Source organism: Panicum virgatum, chromosome 5K (assembly GCF_016808335.1).
Source record: "Panicum virgatum strain AP13 chromosome 5K, P.virgatum_v5, whole genome shotgun sequence".
NCBI classification, from domain to species: Eukaryota; Viridiplantae; Streptophyta; class Magnoliopsida; order Poales; family Poaceae; genus Panicum; species Panicum virgatum.
Window position 1 is genome coordinate 25,373,002 of NC_053140.1, and position 17,223 is coordinate 25,390,224.

The 17,223-nt window shown below is 51.2% G+C and overlaps 1 protein-coding gene across 1 annotated transcript; it reads right to left on the reverse strand.

Annotated features, from left to right (window-relative positions):
- Positions 1-6,973: 6,973 nt before the first annotated feature.
- LOC120706992 (probable protein phosphatase 2C 3) lies at positions 6,974-14,413 on the reverse strand. Its single transcript, XM_039991748.1, has 8 exons — positions 13,947-14,413; positions 13,348-13,519; positions 13,104-13,257; positions 12,583-12,646; positions 12,313-12,420; positions 12,093-12,218; positions 11,731-11,963; positions 6,974-7,538 (listed from the first exon to the last, which is right to left on the reverse strand). Exons 1-8 carry the CDS (start codon positions 14,301-14,303, stop codon positions 7,319-7,321), a joined length of 1,434 nt encoding a protein of 477 aa, XP_039847682.1. The 5' UTR covers positions 14,304-14,413; the 3' UTR covers positions 6,974-7,318.
- Between the last annotated feature and the right edge of the window lie 2,810 nt (positions 14,414-17,223).

The following is a 17,223-nucleotide window of genomic DNA, read 5'->3' on the forward strand; positions in this document are numbered from 1 at the left end:
TGGCCACTGCGACGCCGCCGGTGCCGGTGAATTCTCGTCCGGAGGCTCATTTGACCCCCCCCCCCCCCCCCACAATCGATTGATTCTGCAAAAAAAATGGACATAGGATTACATCTTGAGAAAATTGTAAGAGTTCATGTCCCTCTTGATAGTATGACATTCCTAAACTCAATTTGAAAAGATAAAATATTAAATGAATAGCCGCTTTTCAACTTTCATATCCTTGACTTAGCTCATGTATATATCAGCTGTGATACCTTCTAATCATTCTTATTAAAGCATATGTCATTAATCAACCAACCACTAAGTGAGTCTAGATGTTCTTTCAGATATAGCACATGATATATTGACATAAAGTATCTCAAAATTTGAATATGTATGTGCAAGCAAAGTAAATCTATATATCATACTCACAGGAGTGCCTGTAGTGCCAGATGGAGGAAAGATAGAAAGGCCTAGCGGTGGCAGCGGTGGTGGAGACCAGGGCATCGTTGGCGGCGGTTGATAGTTGATTGTCGCGCCAAGGCCTTGGAGGTATGAGAACATGGTCTGCATCTGTTGTTGCGCGTCCTGTCGCTAAGCAAGAAGCGTCTGCTCCATCCTCTGCCGCTCCTACATCCGCTCTTCCTGCCACCTACGCTCTTGCTCCTGCCTTAGCGTCTGCTCCTCCTCTAGCCTCGCCTCAATCTCCTCCCGCCTCTTCGTCTCTTCGTCCATCCGGGCCTATAAGATTTCAACCAAATGTTACAATGCGAACAAAAGATAACTAAAAGCAACGAACGACAAATGGAGCAGAAATAACCTGGATTGCACGCACGCTGGCCACTGAAGTCTCAGGCCGTGGGCGTATTGGCGGGGTCGAGTCGGTGGTCCTTGCCCGAAGCTGGGAGAGAGTTGGCGTACTAGCTGTGTCGACAAGGCTGTTGGCGATCCAGTAACGGCCATGCTTCTTCCCTCCTCCTGCCCTCATGATGGCTTCTCCAGAAAGGGGCTGGGTAGCCGGATCCCATGTGTCCCCATGGAGCGCCTTTCCCATCTCCATGTACTCAGTGATGCGCATGTGGACGCTCGGGTTGCTGTACGCCTCGGGTGGATCCGCCGGGTTGTAGGAGACGTTGGACGTCACCCTGCCCTTGTGCGCCATACAGTATGCCTGGAAGTCGTTGCATTCCTAGTTTTCATGTGACTCCGACTGCAAGCAAAGCGAAAGAATACAATGATTAGTGAGAATGCAGAATTTAGAGTTTGAAAGTACCAAAAAGTATAAAGCCTCGGCTGCCTTGATGGTGTGGCGCACCTTGCATCAACAAGCGGCGCTCCCGGCATTAGTTGTGCCGTTGAATCCACTCCTTGCTAAGCCACATGTCCACCATCATTTCCCAGCACGCGCCCTTGCCGGATGGATGCACCACCTTGTCAGGGTTGTATCGAACACCTTTCTTGTGCCAGGTCATCTGTTGCGTGGATTCCTCGGTCATGAATAGTCGTTGGATCCTCGGAATGAAAGGAAGGTAGCGTAGGATTTTCACGGGAATCGTGAGCTGCTTCTTAGGCTGACCATCACTAGAGTCCACTTCGAGGAACCTAGAGGCTTTACATTTTGGATAGTAAGCATCTTTCTCATGCTCCTTACTAAATAAGATACACTCATTTGGACAAGAATGTATCTGCTCATATGGCATCTTAAGTGCACCGAGAATTTTCTGTGCCTGATACATTGACTTTGGCAGAATGTGATTTTCTGGAAGCATGCTTCCAAACACGGTCAACAGACTGTCGAAGGCGTCTTGGCTCAGGCTAAACTGAGACTTCAAGGCCATTAGCCGTCCGATGCCGTCCAGTTGAGAAACCTTTGTATGACCGTGAAGTGGTTTCTGTGCAGCCTCCAACATCTCGAAATACGCCTTTGCGGATGCCTCTGGCTCCTCCTCCTGCGGTCCTTCTCCGAAATGTGCTTCAGGATAGTCATGTAACATGTCTCCAACCCCACCATCAGCATCACAATCATCGATGCGTTGCCTCACGACCTCGTCCCTCATACGGTGGCCTTCACCATGAAAGATCCCCCGGGTATAGTCCGGCGTAAATCCATACTTGCAAAGATGTTGGCCCATAACCTTCTTCATTTTCCGTTTCTTATTTCCACATCTGTTGCACGGACACCACAAGAAACTCGATCCTTCAGCCTGACTCCACGTGGCTTCCAAAAAATCATTGGTCTTTCGAATCCATTCATCGGTCATGGTAGCCTAACTTGGACGGCCCGTGTACATCCAATGACGGTCATCCATCCTCTAGACCGGAGTGAGTACAATAAAAATCAAATGCATCTACATGTTGTCCCTACATTCTAATAGGTGAAGGTAGGTCCTAATCCGACCCGAGGATGCGTAGATATGATCAGTTTTCATGATCCACTACCATCCGAGACAAAATTTCGGCAGCACCTCCCCGCTGTTCTCCAGATACACGTCCCGAAAGGGAGATTGTGTATCCGGAGAACAACGGGAAGGTGATGCCGAGACTGTCTCAGATAGAATTGGACCATGAAAACTAACCATATCTACGCATCCTCGGGCTGTCCAAAAAAACGTGGACAATTCGGAAAAGATACAGTTATAGATATACAAAAATCCGCATATCTTCAACTGTATCTCTTCCAAACAGGAGACGCCTAACTGAGTTGCGGTTGCATGATCTATGAACATTATCGACTCGTGGTTCCGGCTTTTCACCGAACACGTCACGGGCGGTTCCGGTGCTCTCGATGTGCTCTCGCCGAACACGTGGTTCTGGTGCCGGGGGCAGGGACGGAGCCCGATACCCCTAAAGCCCAAAACAGCACACTGGTGATGTTTCACGTCCTTTTCATAGAGAGATACTACACTAAATGGAAACAAACTCATCCAATCTACCACAGGCAAAGCAATCTGTGCCAGACCATCTAACAATTGCCATCTACAGTGGAGATAACTATATGCCGAACCTAAAATCCAGGTCTTTCAAATCTTAGTTACAGAAAAGCAAAGCCCATGAAAAAGCTAATGCCAGTAGCAGCACAATTAAGAAATACGACAATCCAAGACGTTATGCAGTAACAAAGACAGGTCAGGGGGAGGGCACGTACCTCGAGTAGGGAAATCACAACCTTGGGCGGGGGCAGGCGCAGGGACTGGGCGCCGGCGGCGGGGGCAGGCACCGGGGGCGGGGACGGAGGCCGGGAGCCGGGGCGGCCGCGAGGCGGGGACCGGCACTCCGGGTCGGGGGCGGGGCGGGGACGGAGGCCGGGAACCAAGGGTCGGGGCGGGGGCCTCGGGAGCCGGGGGGGCCGCTGCCACTCGTGTTGGGGTCCGGGGGCGGGGCGAGCTCCGCTCGGACGGGGGCGGAGCGAGCGCCGACCGGGCGGGGGCGTGGCGAGCGCCGGCCGGGCAGGGAGGTGGCGGCCTTGCGGGGGCGTGGCGCGCACCGGGGCGGGCAGCTCCGGCCAGGGGCACGACCGTCGGCGTGGAGGCGGCGTGGAGGGGCTGCGGCGACAGGGAGCTGGCTCGGCGGCGTGGAGCGGCGGCGCGGCGGCGTGGCTGGCATGTGCGTGGGTGTGTTTGTGTGTGTGCGGGTGTGGCGGCGCGGCTAAGTCATTTGTGGGCTGGCGCCTCTATGCCGAGTGCCGAGATCTGGCACTCGGCAAACACTGGCTTTGCCGAGTGCCAGATCACGGCACTCGGCAAACTATGAAAGCTATGCCGAGTGCCCTGATCTGGCAGTCGGCAAAGTCATTATTTGTTTTAATTCAACTCCTTTGAATACAAATTTTGTTTTCACATATTCCTTTGAATGAAATTCGACATTTCATTTCAAAATTTATATTTCATGAAACAATTCTTATTTCATGCTTTAACGAAAAATATTATATTATTTCAATCACTATTAGCTATATTTCCATTTATATGGACTAATTCTCTACATTTGACAAAATAAATTAAAAATTACGAAACAATTTAAATACCCAAAATTTAACAGTAATTAATTTATGATGTCTATTGCATATATAAAAAAATGTAACATGCTTTAGCGAAAAAACTCCATTATTTCATGCAGTATAAGTTCATATTGATATTACATACACAGATGCAGCAAAAAAAAATCTAATATTATCAAATGGCCACAAAAAATAATGAAAATTAAACATACATCATTCCATCATGTCCATTGCTTACACAAAAAGTTTGAAGTCAAAAATCAATTTGATTGTCACTTGGACTCAAAATCTTAACTGTACCATTCACAGCTCTCTTGAACCTTCTACGAGATACTTCATCTTATAACTAACATATGTGATAACTTTTGTGAAATGTCCTCAATTTTTTTTCACAGCCTCCACATATGATATCATGATTGCAAGATAAATTTCAAAAATTTTGGACTACGTTTGAGTTTTATAGAATTTAAAATCTATTCGGCCACAAATACATTGCCATATCTCTTGAATAAGACGGTCGAATTTTCCATGGAATTCTTGGACAACGCATCAAATTGGACTCAATAACATGAATATACTTTTTCCATTAATTATCCACGAATTACACTACAATTTGTAGTTCAAATTTGAACTATCCACAAAATACGCTTTTAATGAAATAAATAATGTAAATATGGTAAACTTCAAGGATAATTTACCAAAATTATATATGATGTCCATCACATACTATAATAACAGAGAAAAAAGTTTGGAGGGCAAATGAAAATGTTTTTCTCTAACTTTGCCGAGAGCCAAAAAAAAGACACTCGGCATTGACAGAACGTTGCCGAGTGTCCTACACCTCGCACTCGGCAACTAGTAACTGTAACGGACGTGGTAACTGGTACCGGTCGGGGTAACGGAGTAACGGCCGTGATAACAGTCGTGTGCGGTGCACGTGACATTGTTTGCCGAGTGTTTACTGTCAGGCACTCGGCAAAGCTGGGTTTGCCGAGTGTCCCGTAGCCGGCACTCGGCAAACAATAACGGCCTGAACGCCACCCCACGGTAACGGGCGCGTGCGGGGCACGTGAGGATGTTTGCCGAGTGTATTTTTTGAGGCACTCGGCAAAGATTGATTTTGCCGAGTGTCAGATGAGCGGCACTCGGCAAACCTTAATTTTGCCGAGTGTCAGGTTTTTGCCGAGGACTTTTTGTGAAGCACTCGGCAAATGTAAACTCTGCCGAGTGTTCGATATTATGCACTCGGCAAAGTATCTGGCACTCGGCATATGTGTTGTTTCCGGTAGTGCGAGCGCCACCTCCCGTTCCTTCCGCCTAGGCCAGCGCCGTGGCCTCCCATCGCGAGCGCCGCCGCTCGTTCCTGCCGCCAGCGCCGCCGCCCGTTCCTACCACCAGGGCTAGCGCCGCGGCCTACCACCGCGAGCACCTCCGCCCCTTCCCACCTCCTCGACCGCCGGCTCCACCACCTGCAGATCCGATCCGGCACCTCCCATCGGTGTCTCCGGCGCTCAGGACTTCGATTTGCTGTCCATGGATGGTGGCAGCTTCGATTTCTTCTCCCAAGAGCCCATGGCATCGGTCACCGGTCGCCTGGTGCACACAGGGCCACAATCACCGCAAGCATATGTGCCCTTTTTCTTTGGGAAAATTCGATTCATGCCACCACAACTCCGTGAAATTGGGTTTCATGTTCAAAATCATGCCACTCAATGGCATGGATTTCAACATGAAATCCAATTTCAAGAAATTGTAGTGGCATGGATCCAACTAACCATTTTTCTTTAGTACACAGCCACACAAAAGGCCATATCGCAGCAAGCATTCTAGATCCTGCAGCATGAGAGAGATAATCCGACTCTAATGATTGAGAAAGAGTATAAAATGCTAAATAGCCCTTGGATTCAAACAGGTCAAGGGTTATTTGGCGAAGGGGCTATTTCTATGGGCTAAAGAATATCCCAAAAAATAACTCTGGGATAGTTCTCCAAATAGGGGTCTTGACTTAGTAACTCACAATTTTAGACTTGATTTGTTAGCTCTCGTAGCAACGCACGGGCATTCAATTAGTGACTTTATCTATTTATATCCAGTCTTTTAAGTTTTTACTTGAAGAGATTAAATTCCCAGCATTTCACAAGTGCACAACAATGGCAAACGGCACTTTCTTTGGCGATTCAGTCAACTCTCGTCCCCAGTGCCTACGAAATCTCAACCAAGAGTATGTGCTAAGTGTCAATAAAAAAAACAAGAGTGTGAGCCAGTACAAACCCTTACCCTGCCTGCTACAATAGTGGATCCTGAGTGTGTGCACGTGCATAAACAAAGTACTACAGCTAAATGAGAAGCGTCAAAAACCGGGGAGGGGGAGTTGGAATGTAGGTGCTCCATTTTATTCAATAACAATAAAAAATTAAAACCCCACTACTAAATGTTTGGGAATTACTCCCTCAATCCCAAATTATTAGTCGTTTTGGCTTTTATAAATTCATAGACTTTGCTATACACATATACATAACATATATGTAGATGCATAACAAAAACTAAAAATCTAGAAAAAAAATAAAACTAATAATTTGTGTCGAAGAGAGTGTGTTTAATGTTATATGGGTATTTGATAAGGACCTAAACTAACTTAAATGATAGACCATGTGTACACTACTTGTGAAGCCAACAAAAGAAGAAACAAAAAAAAAGAGAAACTTGCACATGAATATTTGCCCCAAATATACATGTGCAAATTTCTCTTTTTTATTTCTTGTTGCACAAATTTTTATTTAACCTCAAACTTTGCATGATGATAGATGCTTACGTGCTCTATCCATTCATATTTTTGAATTTTTTGATGCACAAATTTTTGTGTAATTAAATTTGGTAGCACAGTAACACCTAAAGAGACAGTAACCCGAGAAACGTTCTCCATACATACAGGGCTGGGAGAAACCGAACAAACAATGGGGTTCATTTTCTTAGTAGAAAAGCCAGCAGGGGCGGGCCGAAAACGCAATAACTAAATACTCTATTAGCAAAGGCATCAATAGGTTACAAATAAAGAATAGCTTAGCCATCATACTCACCTCGCGAGCAGCGAGCTACAGTTAGTCCATTCCTATATAATAGAGAGAAAAATGAAGGCATACCCTATTCACTCACTTCACATTTCCTTTTGCCAAGACCTACTTACACAGTCGGCTAGTTCCTCGCATGATAAAACAAAATAAAATGCAGCCTAAAATTATCCAAATCATCTAAAAATTAAGAAAAATTTCTGTAACGTAAGGGTCCTTGCTCACCAAGAAAAAAAGAGAGCGGGAAGCTACAATGGTGATCGGTTGCCGTTGACTACAGAACCTTGAGGCCGCTGGGCCGTTTGCCTTCCATGGCATCCTTCTTGTCGCGGCAATCAGAGCAGAGGAATGGGCCTTCCCATGGCTTGGAGTTCGAAGAGAAGATGGATCCAGCATGGACAGATATGCCTTCACTTGGTTCCAGGTCTACCTGGCAGATGGCGCATGTAAACAAGCTTGAGGATGTATGCTCGCCATTCGAATGGGGACCTAACCTGCAGGTAGAGGTACATGAAAATTAGCGCTGCACTTGTTGTAGATATCCCAAATGACAGGTTACAATAGATTTATAGCATTTCAATTTAAAATTGTTTTTAGCACCCTACTAGTACTAGTACAACAGTACTAGTACCAAGTTAGCGATGACAATGTATGTCAGTATGTGAATTTTGCAGCCAGCAATGTAATTTCAGATTCAACAGAATCGAGCTATGCTGAGGCCAACCACCCCACCTCAAGCCCAGATGTTAACCCAAAAAGTGGGTTCCTCCCCAGAATCTGAAAAACTGGACAGTTCAAACCAAGTTCAGCAGCCCAATAACCTTCATATGGTCTATAGATTACTGCAGGATTTCCCTTTGACATCCACTGTTTCCTAGATATTAATATTTCATGTCACTGTTATTGAGCATAGCCAACTCTCTCAGAAGGTTTATTGACATAGCTTGAGTTCCAAAACCCAAGATGTTGAAACTCAAAGTGAGGTTTCAACCAGCTTCTTTTCCAGGTAAATAATGTGAGGCAAACATAAGAGATCAAACACAAGATGTTCTATTATGCAGAAAATTAACCACTTGCAAAAAAGAATAATATACAGCCATAGCGAATGCATATATAATGGATAACATGGATAGAAAGCAACAACATAATGTTTAACTCTGAAAAATTAAAAATTGATTTCTCACATTAGAAAAACAAGACCAATGCCAAAGCCCATAATGAAGCTGGGAACAATAAAAGGGCATACTGGCAGATAAAAGGAGCACCCACAGCATGGAGACACTGCATCCAGATTTTGCACATTAAGACATCATGCTTATGAGCTTATACAATCTACTCACCTGTGCATTAACGGCATACGATTGCGCTTGTGAATAAAAAAATGCACCATGGGTTGCAGAAAGTTGGTAAGGACTATAGGCAGCACTTGCTTTGGGGGTTTTTTTTTTGCATATTCAGCCAATGACGAACGATATGCTACTGACAAAAAGGTGCATTTGCATGTTTAAGTATGCTATTGGGTGCAGCAAGCAGTCAATAACTTGTGCAGGGAATTTCAATGGATCCAAAAGAAAAGGTTGAAAAGAATCCAGGGCAATGTCTAAGGAACTGATACTAATCACTAGGGGCGAAAAAGCGTGTTCAAACAACCACTACGAAGATCAAAACTGTGTTCCAAATGAGAATCTAACTTTCAAGGTTAAAGAAATAGAATCTAACTTCCACAAAATTGACTAGTGGAATTTATTACCAATGTTTTCAAGGGTAACCCAAAACCTTACTGTTGGGGAAGCCACCTTCGGACACTAGACCCGAAGAGCCGGGCAACCGGAGGCCTACAGGGCGAGAAGACCAAGTCCGCAGCTCGAACTTCGGGGCTTCAGCGTCAGGATTGACTAGTTTTAGCTTTTAGACTAGCATCTTAGACTAGTTTGGCATGTGCCTTGGCTGCCTGCACCTGGCTGCCTATAAATATGTACCCACCTCTCCCGTGGAGAGCATGGCATTGTGATTGTGAATGAAGAAAAACCCAGAAAACTTCCCCAACTTGAGTGTCATCCTCTCAGCTCAATGAGAGTGAAAATTGAGCTGCTAACACTGGCGCGGCCGCTGGATCCAGCCCCTGCTTGGGTGTCGCCGCCGCCCCGCCCCTGCATGGCCCAGGCATCGCCGGCGCGGCCCCAGGTGCGTGCGCGGCTCCTTGGCGCGTGCCTGCGCCTTGCGCGGCTTGCGCGTGGCCTCCTCCGGAACTTGCCCTGGCCCAGCCGCCGCCGGTGCCGGCCCTACCATACCCTGCCGCCTCCGCTGCCGCTGTGGGCGCGAGGGGCGTGGGGGCCGCGGGCGCGGCTGCCGTCGGGGCTCCTCCTCCCCTGCAGTCGACCGCTGGGGTGGCCCCTCCCCTGCAGCCGCCCGTCGGGGCGCCCCCCTCTCCTCTGCTCGGGGCTGCCGCCGCCACCCACGCCACGCAGGCCATGGGCGCAGCCTCCTGCGCCGCCGCCGCGCACCTGCAGCCGCGCGCCGCCCTGGCCATGGGCGCCGCCGCCGCAGGCCCCGTGGAGGCGCAGCTGCCGTGCTCCTTGCAGCCCGCAAGTGCTGCAGCTACGGGGCCTCTGCAGTTTCCCCTGCAGCCTCCCCTGCAGGACGGGCGGCCGGCCTCGTGTGGCGCAGGGTACGCACCACCGCCGCCAGGGCCGCCTTCCCCGTGGGCCCCCGGCCCCTGGGCTGCTGCCGCCCCTACTCACAGCGTGGCGTGGCCCCAGGGCGCGTGTGCCTCCGCTGGCCACGCGCTGCCCCCTGGCGCTGGATCCACGGCCCCTACCCCCTCTCCTCTGCTCCAGGGCGCGGGCCGCGCGAGCTCAGGCCGTCGCGCCCGCAGACCTGGCCGCTGCTGCCACCTTTGTGGCCGCCGTCGCGCCCGCCGCGCATGCCGCGCAGGCCGCGCGGGCCGCAGCCTCCCTCGCCGCCACGCGCGCCGCGCAGGCCGTTGCGCCCAGGGACTCCGCGCGGGCCACTGCCTCCCTCGCCGCCGCGGGGCCTGCGTTCGGGATGCCCCCCCCCCCCCCCCCGCGGCCGCGCCGTTCGCAGCCAACGCCTTCAGCGGGCAGCCGATCGCCACCGGTGCTGCTACTGCCGGAGCTGCTCCCCTGTTCGCGCAGTCCTTCAGCGCCATGGGGCGGACGGCGCCGGTCAGCACCGAGTGGATCGCCGACTCGGGTGCCTCCTTCCACACCACCCCACATGCCGGTATCCTCTTCTGTCCGACCCCCACACCCCTCTTGTCCTTTTTCCATCATGGTTGGTGACGGATCTTGCCTTCCTGTCACCGCCGTGGGTTCTGCTCCAGGCTCTTTTCGTCTTCCCAATGTCCTTATTGCTCCTCAGATGGTTCATAACCTTCTTTCCATTCGTCAGTTTACAGCTGACAATTCTTGTTTCATCGAGTTTAATTCTTCTGGCCTCACTGTAAAGGATTCGGCCTCCCGGCGTCCGCTACTCCGGTGTGACAGCACGGGCCCCTTTAAACCCTTCGCCTTCCTTCTTCCGCTGCACCACTCTCGTCTTCTTCTTCGCCCTGGCCGTCTTGGTCTGCCGCTTTTGCCGCGACGCCGTCTTCCACCACTTGGCACCGTCGTCTTGGTCACCCTGGCCGCGACGTTCTGGCTCAGCTCGGTCGTAGTACCGATGTTCCTGGTACTAGGGCTCCCGCTTAGCCCCTCTGCCATGCGTGCCAGCTCGGTCGTCATGTTTGACTTCCTTTTTCCTCTTCTTCGTATGCAACGCATGCATTCGACCTTGTTCACTGTGACCTGTGGACCTCTCCTGTACTCAGCCTCTCTGGCTACAAGTACTATCTGGTGGTGGTCGACGACTTCTCGCACTACTCTTGGACGTTTCCTTTGCGTGCCAAGTCAGAGACCTTCCCCACCCTCTTCTACTTCTTTGCCTGAGTGTCCACTCAGTTCGGCCTCACCGTTAAGGCCGTCCAGTGTGACAACAGGCGGGAGTTCGATAACTTGGTACCAGTCCCAGGTCCTGGGTTCGAAACCCACCGGCCATGCATTTCCGCTGCGCGATTTCCCCTGCGTCTCTCGTGTCCTGAGACCTGTGGGCTACGCCGGGCACTAGAACCTGCTGTGGGCTACGCCTTGCTCGCACGCCGTAGGGGAAATGTTGGACCAAGTATAAAGGTCCCCACCCCTCCCACTATAACACCTGGGTTTTATGGTCGGGTTGGCTAGGTGAGGCGTTCTAACTAGTTTGAAACACACTTAGCACTAAGTCAAATGGAACAGTCCTTAAAATCTGAGGGGAGTCATTTCACTTGAAGAATTGTGATATAAATCCGGAAACCATAGAGAAAACGATGAACTCTGATCTGGATCATAAACAGTAGGTGGTGAGAACTAATAATATGTCAAACTGGTTTGAATCTACAGAGGTTCCATATTACAATCGATCAATGTTCAAGTCAGATGTTTAGCAATGACAGAACAACGAGGCGGAGGCAGGGAATGAATGAACTAGCTGTTACACTGACTAACCTAGTTGGCATGTAAGTATATTTGGATGGTTCACAACAAAATACTACTGCAAACCCTCTTACTCACCCCTATAAACATGGAGTTAGTGCAAAAATACAAGAAGATTCTGAAAAATAAAAACATTTGGAAAAAGAATTAAACCTACCTTTCTGATAGCATGGCTGAACCCTCTTCAAATATCTCTTCAATGGCACAAGCCCCTGAATGCTGCTTAGTCAATTTCTGAGAAGGCTCCTTTGCTTTCTTTCTGAAGATTAATGATTTCAACTTGTTCATCTTTTTAGGTGGCGATGGAGGCCGTATTGTTTGACCAGGTGGGATTATGTCAACAACAATGCAAGTTGTATCATCCTTTAGCCCTCTTGTCCTGAGCGCCTCCTAAATGATTATTGCAAACATGTGGCTGGTAAGAAAAACTTGTCTGGTGATAAAACGATGGTTATTGGAACCATAAGAAGCATCATCAAGGCTAAACAAGAATCTATAACCTAGTTTTGAACCATTCACCTTAACAACTTGCTTTGCAGCAAGCTCAGCAGGCAAACCTCTGCAAGACTTAGCAGCTGCCTCTGAGGATAATGCATCCCAAATGCCGTCGGAGGCAATGATAAGTCTTCCTCCAGCATTCGACAACTAAGGGAAAGACAAATGAACCAAGTCAACCAAATAGCATAGTGATTGATAGCATCTACATGGAGTTCTGACATTTATGAAAACAATAGAGTACCTTCACTTGCTTCACATAAGGAACAGGAACAATAAATTCGCCAACATCAATGTCTCCAATGGATCTTGATAGGCATAGTCCTCCTGGCCAGCATCGTAGTGGGCCAATCTTGTAACAGGGTAGGACAATTGTTATGTTGTTTTCTAATCCTTGAAAATTGAAATGTTAAGCTACTAGTACTTAAGGCATGGTATAATACAAATAGCATAGAAAGGTAGCATGTAAAATCCTATTCTTTTGACAGAAGAAATGCAATAAGTGAGATCACACCTCAGCTCCACCAACAACACTAAGCCTTCCAACTTCACCTCCGCTTGCTGTAACGCGCTCCCTCCTGCCATTATTTCACGTGATAGTTTTGGTAAAGCAAAAATAACCATTTATTATTTTTCCAGCCAAACAATTGGTCAACAATAATATCCACACTAGCACACGAGGCAAGAACATTAAGAAGTGCTACCGATTATAGTTCATCAAACCAAGTCTTCTACTTTCGAATGTTGGAAACTAATACAAGCTAATATAGTAATCAGTAACTTCTATTAATAGTGGTGGCATGCTCCAATTAATGTCTGGAAATAGTAACATGGGGAGGAGTAATTGCTGCATGAAGAGGTGTGAACATTCAAAGCAACTAGCAATTGAGTACATACAGCTGATTTAGTAACAGACAAAAGCACACATGCATGTAATCCCAATTCCAGATGAAGCAATGGAAAAGCTTGCTGGCATGCAATTTTACCAGTAAAATATCATATCAACAGATAATTTGGAAAGCAACTAATACTCACTCCTCAACATTTTCTTCTAGTCTGTGATCCACAGTAAGCAAAGAAACAGTCCCACCCTGAGCATCTAAAATACAGCGAGAATCGCCAACAGAGGCAACAGTGATAGTCCATCCATCAATTATCACAAAAGTAGCAGTTGTGCCAGAAGTTTGGCCTGGTAAACATCCAAAAAGGAGAAATTCATCAGCACTCCTGATAGCATAGGGCAGAAGTAATTGCAAAAATACTGATTGCAGGTACATGCCTTTGCTCTGGAACTCCTTGTCAGTCTTAACAAACCCTGCGACCAGTGCTCGGGGCAATGCGTGCAACCACTCCTCCCTGGACAGCCCACGTGGCATCGCGCTGAGGACATGGTTGAGCAAATTGTCCCTTGCGTATATTGCAGCAGCGTTACCATTATGGCCATCAAGTACCTGAAGACAGAGAAACGTACTATTAGCACTTGGCGCCACTCCAGTCTATAGATGTCAATTCTAGTGTCAAGCATTCCGCATTATAGATCACCCATGGAACAGTTAAGTGCGTAATTGCGAATTCTGAGCTCATAGCTCCATGCTCTAGGTCCTAAACAGCGAATAGGCCTACTAAGATCTGCAGCAGGGGACAATTTTTCAGCGACCACCCTGATAGATGCAAAGCAAGCTCCAAGCTACCAATGCGGCACAGTGGCTACGGACAGCGAATCGAAGCTCGCTAGCTCGGTATTCGGCTACTCGCGAGTTCCAAATCAACAGATGCAGAATAGCTCGATACTACTGCCGCAATTCAACCCACTAGGTGACCAAGACTAGAGAGATGGATGCCCAGAGAGCGGAGACGCGAGATGGGTGAGTTACTCACGGCGAAGACGGCGAAGGTGGGGTGCGGCGAGGCCGCGGAGGAGGAAGCAGAGGTGGAGGGGCGCGGGCAGTCCGTCCTCAGAAGGAAGAAGTCTTCGCCCTTTTTGGACTGTGCGGCGCACCCGTAACGCAGCAGCGGGCGCTGCCACCGCGTTTCCTCCTCCGCCGGCTCCCCACCCACGCCGGAGCCTCCTGAGTCCTCGCCGCGCGCGCAGATCCTGCTGCCGCCGCCGGCGCGGCGCTCGGTGCGGGCCTCCTCCTTGATGAGCGCGGCGAGCGGCACGAGCCCGCTCCCTCCGCCCTGGCGCCAGGGGTGCTGGTGTGGGTGCTGGTGCGCCGCCGCCGAAGACGACGACATTCCCCTGCCCCTCGACCCGTCCCCGATTGGATCGAGAGGCGGGGGGACGGAGGACAGAGGCACGAGCGCGAGGAAAGAGGGGTGGAGGCGAGACGCGGTTTTGGTTTTATTAGGCTGTCCGCAATGGGTCCTCTAAACCATCCGCTACGCCATCTTTCATTTTCCTGCAGCGGGTACTGGAAATCTCGGAAATCCATACGGTACCGTTTCGGATGGCCTCGGTCCGGCAAGTGCACCGCAGTATGGACGAGACGAAAAACATCAATGTGCCGGGGCCCTTCGTCGCGCTCGTCCCCAACCGCCTCCCGCCGCTCCATGCTCCCGCCGCCATCGCGGTGCGTCGGCGAGGGAGGACGGGCGCCGGCGAGGGAGTGGGAGGCGCCCTCCACGTCGGAACAAGGTGGCCCCGAGCTGTTGTGCGTCCGCGCCGAATCTGCCCGTTGGCGGCCTCCTGTGCAGCACGTCCACGAACGCCTCCTCGCCGGGCCTCACCGCAAACACCGCTGCGCGGCGCCGAAGCCTGGCCGCCAGCGTCCCCGAGCTGTTGCTGCCGCGGGTGCCGCCGCCCCGAGCTGGTGCCGCGCGCGCCGCCACCCCCGAGCTGCCTCTACCGCGAGAGCCGCTGCCGCCCCGAGCCAGGGAGCCTGGCCACGGATGCCGCCGAGCGGGCCGCCCCGCGCTTGCTCACTGGCCGCCCCGCCATGAATCGAATCGAAGCCTTCCGCCGGCGCCGGAGGTCGGGCCACAGCTGCCCGGATCCGCTCGTGGGGAGGCTGGGCCGCCGCTCCGCCCGCGGCGCCGCCGGGGGCTGCCTGGCCTCACCACCGCCGCGACCTCCGTGGACAAAGCAGAGAGCAGAGAGGAGCTCGAGGCCCGCCGGGTCCGCCTCGCAGCGCGCACGCCTCCGCCGCGGCCACCGGGTCACCCCGCTCCGCCTCGCCGGGGCCGAGTCGTCCCGCCTATCCCTGCTGCTCCGCCACCACAGATGACGCCGCGGGCCTGCCTCGCCGCGCGCCATGGCCACCTCGACCGCCGCGGACCTGCCTCACCACGCCTAGTGGCCGCCTCGCCCGCCACCGCCATGGCTCCGCACGGAGGGACGCGCCGCCGGCGAGGGGGCGCAGCGAGGACGCGTGGCAAGGCAGAGGGTGATGAGGACTAGACCCGATCTTCCGAGAGGTGATGACCTCCTCGTTGGCCCGACGATCAGCACGAAGGCCGTTGCAGTGAAGACGCTGCGCCCGCTGTTGGTCGTCCTCGCCGGTGAAGGACTCGGAGTCCAGCGAGATGACCGAGATTTGGCGCCGGCCGTCAGGGCTGCTGCCGTTGGGCGGGAGGGTGAAGACAGCGACCTGATATTCAGCCTCAAGGTGATGAGGGTGAATCAGATCAGATCTGCTCCGAGTCGGACTGATCTAGCTCTGTGTTGCTCATGCGTACTCGGACTTGATCTGAGTAGACCGCGGAGTTGTTGCGGAGCGCATGTGGCATGATGGCTGAGTCGCCTGGACGACCCAGCACACTCTCGCCGAGTTGTATGCACTCGGCGATGGATCTGGTAACGCGATCTATTCCGGAGATTAGATCGGTATTGGCGATAACAGGGCGACGCGTTGCCTTGGGGCGAACGATCGGAGGATCGTTGATGTCGAGTTCGGAAACCCGATGAACGATGGAGCTCTGCGCCGTCAGATTGGATCTGACGCTTGTGGAAGTGCCGCTCTCGGTGATCGAGGGGCTGGTGGGTGGGTTCCGGGGAACCGTAGTTTTCGGAAAACTACTGAAGGTGAAGGCGAATCCGGCGGCGGCCTCCATCTGGATGCTGACGTTGGCGGAGAAGAAGACGCCGGATCTTGATGCCATCGAGCTCGCTGTAAGGACTCCTGAGAAATCTCCCCTACCTAGCGTGCCAATTGTCGGATTGCTTATCTGGCAAGTCCACCAGGGGTATGCCCGGCGGTAGATTTGTAGGTGAAGGGGGGATTCCGAAGCCAAGAACTAGATGGTTGCGAGATAACGCTAGGGTTTAGACAAGTTCGGGCCGCTCGAGAGCGTAATACCATGCGTCCGGTGTTGTGTGTATTGTATGAGCTTGATGATAATGAATGAATGAGATGCGATCTATGGGTCCCCTCACGGCGCCTTTATAGGCCAGGTGTCGTGGGTTACAAGTAAGGGAGAATATCTACTCGGGTTGTTACATGGAATCAGGTCGGTTGATATCCCTGGATATATGGAATTCATATCCGCGCCTTGATCCTGATCCTCGGAGGAACCTTCTGACGTCCAGCCGAGTGCCTGTCCGCCGGGTAGTCGTGCAGAGTGGTCCTGGCCGAGTAGGTACCCAGTCGGGAGATAACTACTCAGCTGGGAGCTATCCGGATGTACCTCCGTCAGGACCCCTTTGGTGGAATTCACGGCGGGTGAACGCGGAGTATGATGCAACCGAGTTCCTCAGAGCGAGTGGAAGGTGGATCGACAGGCGGCGAGTTGAAGTCGTGTCGGAGAAGGACATCTTCTCGATCTCGCTGACGAGCTGAGGAAGAAGGATCTCAGCGGAAGTGATCTTGCTGAGTTGTTCCTGCCGAATTATCTCCGTGTTCGTGGGGTTGATCAGGTGGCTAGAGAAACCTTTTGATCCATTGGCGGTGCAGACCCACGAGCCGAAGACAAAAGTGATTCTGGCACAGATCGCCAAAAAGTCGAAGTCGAAGGATGCCATCGAATTCTTCTGTTGATCGTTGGCGAGACCCCCTACCTGGCGCGCCAGCTGTCGGTGTTTAGCCGCCAAGCTCTCCGAGGATACCCCGAGGAGATTGATTGTAGGCAGGGACTCGTCGGGATCAGAATGCGATGGTGTAAGGAACACAGATTTAGACAGGTTCAGGCTGCCGGAGCGTAATACCCTACGTCCTGTGTG